The sequence below is a fragment of the Rutidosis leptorrhynchoides genome, chromosome 10 (genome assembly GCF_046630445.1).
Source record: "Rutidosis leptorrhynchoides isolate AG116_Rl617_1_P2 chromosome 10, CSIRO_AGI_Rlap_v1, whole genome shotgun sequence".
Taxonomy (NCBI): Eukaryota; Viridiplantae; Streptophyta; class Magnoliopsida; order Asterales; family Asteraceae; genus Rutidosis; species Rutidosis leptorrhynchoides.
The window spans coordinates 21,856,693-21,863,294 of NC_092342.1; the positions used below are offsets into that span (position 1 = coordinate 21,856,693).

General features: G+C 34.7%; 1 protein-coding gene across 1 annotated transcript; it reads left to right on the top strand.

The window, feature by feature from the left end:
• The first annotated feature begins 1,345 nt into the window (after nucleotides 1-1,345).
• On the top strand, nucleotides 1,346-3,794 carry LOC139872303 (transcription factor MTB3-like). Its single transcript, XM_071860152.1, has 2 exons — nucleotides 1,346-1,477; nucleotides 2,219-3,794. The coding sequence occupies exon 2, from the start codon at nucleotides 2,221-2,223 to the stop codon at nucleotides 3,676-3,678; it is 1,458 nt and encodes a 485-aa protein (XP_071716253.1). The 5' UTR covers nucleotides 1,346-1,477; nucleotides 2,219-2,220; the 3' UTR covers nucleotides 3,679-3,794.
• Nucleotides 3,795-6,602: the final 2,808 nt, after the last annotated feature.

Here is a 6,602-nt window from a genome sequence, read left to right on the forward strand (position 1 = left end):
TCCGAAACGTGAAAAAGTAATTGTAGCAAAAATAATTTAGGAAGGATCAGAAATAGTGCAACACCTAATTGTTAACTTCAGAAGCCCACAATATACATTAACAGCACAAAGTGTCCATGTTTATTTTTCAATGTCCATTTCGGTGTTCAAAATGAAAGCTAAAATTGACTTTCAGTGACATAGGTGGAGGTGTCCACAGTGTCTATTTCAGTGTCCATTTCGGTATCCATTTCAGTTTATGCTTCTAATGGCTAGTTTTCAAAAGTTCAAAAGAAATAAAAATGGCTAGTTTCTCATCGTCGGTACCTCGACCCTGATCAATCGATGGGACCCAGTGTTGACCGACGGTCTTAGTTTGATTTACAAATTTGAATTCAAATATTTTGGTTGAAGTATGATTATTTTTTGATTTTAAACAAAACCGAACGAAGCTTAAATTTGATTATTCGTTCAGTTTGATTTTAAATTTGATTTGAATTCGATTTTGTGTTTAGCTCTCAAAAATTTAAACTGAATTAGAATATAGGGAAAATTGTTTCAAAATGTATTAAATTTTCATCAAATTCCTATTGTATGCATTCAACTTTCAGATTTCCTATTATATGTACTCAACTTTAAAATATGTACTATTGTATGCAAGCGATGACTTATACAGCAGGTATTAGGTTACTAAATTTAATATTTTGACGCAACTGGTCCCTCAAACATAACGATTGTTAATTTTCGTTAATATCAGTCATGTGCTAAACTTGTAAGAATATTTTTATTATTTTACCTTTTCCATTCTATTTTAACTCACATTTCCCTTCCCTTCATCTTTTAACAAACTTGCGATTAAACACCGTAAATAATAATAAAAAAAAAATACACTCACTTGTTTAGTACATGACTGATATTAACGAAAGCTACCAGTCATTATGTTGAGGGACTAGTTGTGTCAAAAAATTAACTTTAGTAACCTGATACATGTTGTATAAGTCATGACTTGCATACAATAATACATATTTTAAAGTTGAATACATACAATAGAAGATCTGAAAGTTGGATGCATACAATAGAAATTTAGTAAAAGTTAATGCTTTTGAAACAATTTTCCCTAGAATCTAATAAACTTTAAAAAGTAAAAATCTCATCTAGGAACGTCCCTAAACAAAAGTAAAAATCAAATAAAATTAAAAATATACTTCGAATGTAAAATCCCATTTTTATGTTTATTATTATTATATCCACCACATATTAAATTAAATAGTTATATTTATTATTTATATTAATATAATATTAATTAATATTTAAATTAATATCAATATGAACGATTATAAATAAAAACCTTCAGATCTAAAGCACGAGAAACCGCATTTGCTTCGGTCACATGGTGCACGAGCACCATCAATTCAATTCATTTATTACAAACTCTTTCAGTTCTTAATTTCTTCACCATTCATTCGATCTTTAGGTGCAAATTTTCACTGTTTTTCAGGTATGCTTTAATCTTTTTAAATTCCCAGCAAAACCCTTAATTTTTTTAATGTTTATTCATGTGGAAATATCATCAAAATTAGTTCTTTTTTAGTAAGATCTAGGGCTAGATAATTATGATCGTTTGTATATAACTTCATGAACTTATATCATCATTATTTCTTCAGAACCCATTTGCCCACTATTCAAAATTTCGTTGATTTTTTAGTAATTCAAGTCGCCCTAACTGAAAATATTAGAATTTGCAAGGAACATGTAAAAAACCCTTTTGTGGGAAATGGATTTTTAGGGTTTTTTTTATGATTAAATTTAGGAAGAAACCCAATTCATGTTAGTTAGTATGAGGGTGTTGAATTTGCTATTGCAACTGTTAATAAAATTTGTTATGCAAGCAAATTTTGCTAAGAATTCTGATTATTCTGTGAAAAATAAATGTAAAATAATGTTTTGTAAATAATTTTAGTCTACTTCTATACTTAATTTGATTTCTAAATAATAAGTAAAATATAGGCTGCTCAACATAATCCTATCAACTTCAGTAAGCTATATGTTTAAGTTGATAAGCTCATAACGCTTTTCGAACATGAGCTCATCGCTCGTTAAATCTTCAGTAAGTCGATATACCCCTAAAAATCTGGTTAATTGTTAAAGAAGAAAGGTCCAGTAGAAATAGTGACCTATAATGTTTTGGTATTTTACTCGATTTTGTTGCTAAAAAACTTTAAAAATTTTAATTTTACAGACATGGGAGATAGATTTCGGTTAGAAGAAGAAGATAAAGGTATATTAGAGAGTGTTTTGGGTCGCGAAGCTTGCAATTTCTTAATTTGGTCGGCTTCAAATAATGTTCCTGATGAGTTTAGATCAAAAGTAGGCGATTTAGGTGTTAAAGATTGTCTTCGTAAGATTATCGAAGATTCTGACTGGAATTACGCCATTTATTGGCAAGTTTCAAATACGAAATCAGGAAAATCGGCTTTAATTTGGGGCGATGGACATTATAAAGAATTGAACGAAAGTGAAGTCTATAATAAACGAGATGAAAATGCTAGGAAAATTAGGGTTCTTCAAAAGCTCAATTCGTGGTTTAAGGTACCGTGGGAAGGGAATATTGCATCGACAATGGATTCAATTTCCGATTTGGAGATGTTTTATTTAACTTCCATGTATTATCTATTTCCGTTCGATAAACCTTCTAGCCCGTCTCAAGCGTTTAATACAAGTCGGTCGGTTTGGGCTAATGAAACCAAAAGTTGTGAAGAATATTACCAGTCAAGATCATTTCTTGCAAAACTAGCTCGATTTCAGACGTTCGTTTTAGTTCCCGTTAAACGAGGAGTCTTGGAGATTGGCTCTTTTAAGCCGATCCCAGAAGACCAAAATTATATATCAATGGTCAAAACTTTGTTTAACGGATGCCACCCGAAAGTGTTACCGAAAATCTTTGGTCAAGATCTAAGTCTTGGCGGCAGCGGCGGAGGTGGTGGTGCGAAATCCGGTCCGATTAGTATCAGTTTTTCCCCGAAAGTTGAAGATGATCTAGATTACGGGGGTGAATCGTATGAAATGAATCATGTCTTTGGCGGGAATACATCGAACGGGCATAGAATCGATGAAAATAATGGGAAATTGTTTCCTCAATTGAACCACGGCGTATTGAATTCGCAAGCGTTAATGTCGGGTATTGATCAATCGAATCACGATTCAATTATGATGGATCGAAAACCGAGAAAACGGGGAAGGAAACCCGCAAACGGGCGAGAAGAGCCGTTAAATCACGTAGAAGCCGAAAGACAACGACGTGAGAAATTGAACCAACGATTCTACGCGTTACGAGCAGTGGTCCCGAATATTTCGAAAATGGATAAAGCGTCTTTACTTGGTGATGCGATTTCGTACATAACGGATCTTCAATCGAAGATACGAATGTTGGAAGCTGAAAAAGAGGTCGGTTGTGTACCCGAAGTTGACTTTATGGCTCGAAAAGATGATGCGGTTATAAGAGTTAGTTGTCCGTTAGATGATCATCCAATTGGACAGGTGATAAAGACACTTAGGGAACATGAAATGGCGATTCATGATACGAATGTTTCGACTACAGATGATGGTAAAGTTATACATACATTTTCGTTTCAGGCAGTTGGTGGTGGGCCCGCTGCGGAACAACTGAAAGAGAAGCTGGAATCAGCCTTTTCAGATTGATTCAGGTGTTGTTTGTTGTTAAACTTGTACTTATGATAAACTTGTTAGATCTTAATATGGTGTATTTGATTTTTGTTTTTTAATTATTTTATAAATGAACAAGAAGTTTCTATGTCTCTAGTAGCTGTTCTGTAGATGGATATGTACGGAGTACTTTTTTATATAAATTTTATAGAAATTGTTGTTTTTTAGCAGTATTAAGCTCTTGCATGCTAATTCAGGGAAGAACGAGCATATAATCTGTTAATGTTATTGATTATTGATAATCATCATTTCTATTTTTTAATTTGGAGTGATCTGTCATAATTGTAGCTCAATACTTGTATATATGGGACTAGGAACGGAACTAATCTATACTTAAACCTGTTGTAAAACAAGTCTGGATCTGTTAGGCATTCTTGAGTATGTCATAATTTAGAAAGCACAAGTTTAAAGTTGTGATGTTTAGAGCAAGAAAGATAAAAATCGACTTTAGCCCCGGTTTTCAACTAATGTTTAGAGGTCTCACAACGAGACATGCCGATGGGTTATGCATTTTTTTGGTGCCGTTGGCAGCATCAAGCCAAAGCCAAACCAACACTGGCTCGCCAAGCATCTCGCGAATTTCAGGCATAAATCATCATGATTGCTTGTGATTTTATTAGTTGTACATTTGACTTTAAAATTTGTACTATGATTTAATTAATTAATATACAGTGGTTGAGTAATGATGTGATGGTAGGGTGTGATATGTATGAAATGTTGATGTATCAGTTTGTTAATTTGAAAAGAGTGTCAGTTTGAGCTGAACCAAATTTGAAAATAATATTTGAAACTGAGAATGGGATCGAAAGCTGATATCTTTATAGTTCGATTCTGGTTGGGACCAACTTTTGACTACATCTACTAGGTCTTGGCTCTTTGCTTTGGTTAATTAGATTGGAAAATTTGATGAAAGGTGAGGTGACGTTTAAAGATAAGCATCCTTGTCCATTTCATTTTGAAGTTAAAAAAGATTGTGTCCTCATAGATTGGTGAAAGGTTCATAATATGGGGTTGGACAAGTGATTTTCATGCATCTCGTACAACATCACAGTTTGATAACCTTGTAGCCGAAATCAATAATGTGGCTTTAACAAACGATCCCGATTCATGGAGATGGAGTATGTCGAATGATGGTATCTTTGAAGTCAAATGTACTAGGCGATTTATGTTAAGAAAAGCGACAATAAAGAGACACCGAGATTTAACGTGGAAAACCCCAATAGGGTAAAAACCACGGGCAAGGAAAGAAAACGTTTCACTAATAAGAATAATAGGAATTACACTTCTCTCTAATTACAAGAATAAGCACTAATCTTTATATCTCTTGTAATTAGGAGACTGACACTCACTAACTCTCTATTTAATCTTTTAGTACATGAAAATTGATTTTGGGATGAATAAAATGAATCTCCACAGACTCCTTTTATAGTTGAGTTTCAAAGCAAAGAATGCATGAATCTTGAATGTGAACCATAATAAACATGTGGTCAAACATACGTTGTAGGTGGCCACAATAGCAATAGTATTATTGACTTCTTTGCTTTCAATTATTCAGCCACATATTCCATGTGACTATAAGCCACCGTCCAACAATCTCCCACTTGAAGATTCGATTGAAGCTTAATCAATCTTCACACGATAATCCTTCCTTGCCAATGATGTTACTTACGTCTCTGCTAGGCCGCATGAGGAACGGCACCAAATAAACTTGTCACGATTGATTGACTTTGTTAGAAAATCAGCCACATTTTTATCAGTATGAATTTTCTGCATATCCACGGTTCCTTCTTCCACTTTCTCACGAACGAAGTGATACTGAACTCGTATATGCTTTGTCTTTGAATGAAATGCCGGATTCCTTGCCAGATGCAAGGCACTTTGGTTGTCACAAAATAGAGTGATATTCTTTTGTGTGTGCCCGAGTTCCTCCAACAACATCTTCAACCATACTGCCTCTTTAGTAGCTTGAGTAGCTGCTACATATTCTGCTTCCGTTGTTGACGTCGCCACAACTGACTGCAGTTTTGAAACCCAGCTTACTATTCCACCACAAAGTGTGAAAACATATGCAGTGGTAGATTTACTTTTATCGATATCACCTGCATAATCTGAATCAACATACCCTTTGACAATAAATTCCGATTCCCCATAATATAATGCAACATCTAAGGTTCCCTTGATGTATTTAAGGATCCTCTTTACCGCATTCCAATGCTCTTTACCAGGATTCGCCATGTACCGACTAACTACTCCCACTGCATGTGCAATGTCTGGTCTTGTACATATCATTGCGAACATTAAACTTCCCACTGCTGATGCATACGGTACGCGAGACATCTCCTTCCTCTCGTATTCACTGCTAGGACACATAACGGAGGATAACTTGAGATTAGTAGGAAGTGGGGTTGAGATTGGCTTACTATCTTGCATATTGAAGCGCTGCAAGACTTTCTTCAAATAATTCTTTTGAGAAAGCCAAATCTTCCTATTATCTCTGTCTCGGTGAATTTGCATCCCTAGAATCTTGTTTGCGGCACCCAAGTCTTTCATTTCAAACTCCCTAGCCAATTGAGCCTTCAGCTTATTAATACGATCTTTGTTGGGGCCTGCAACCAACATGTCGTCTACATATAACAGCAAAATAACAAAATCATTGTCCCCAAACCTCTTGAAATATGCACAAGGGTCTGCATAAAGTCTGTTATATTCAAGGCTCATTATGAAAGAATCAAATCTCTTGTACCAACATCTCGGCGCCTGTTTGAGACCATACAGAGATTTCTTTAACCTGCAAACCAAGTTCCTTTTTCCTTGTAGTTCAAAACCTTCTGGTTGAAGCATATAAATTTCTTCTTCAAGATTTCCATGAAGAAATGCAGTTTTCACATCTAGCTGCTCTA

What these genes read in the sequence shown, in the direction of transcription:
- LOC139872303 (XM_071860152.1), top strand. Translation starts at nt 2,221, where the DNA reads ATGGGAGATAGATTTCGGTTAGAAGAAGAAGATAAAGGTATATTAGAG.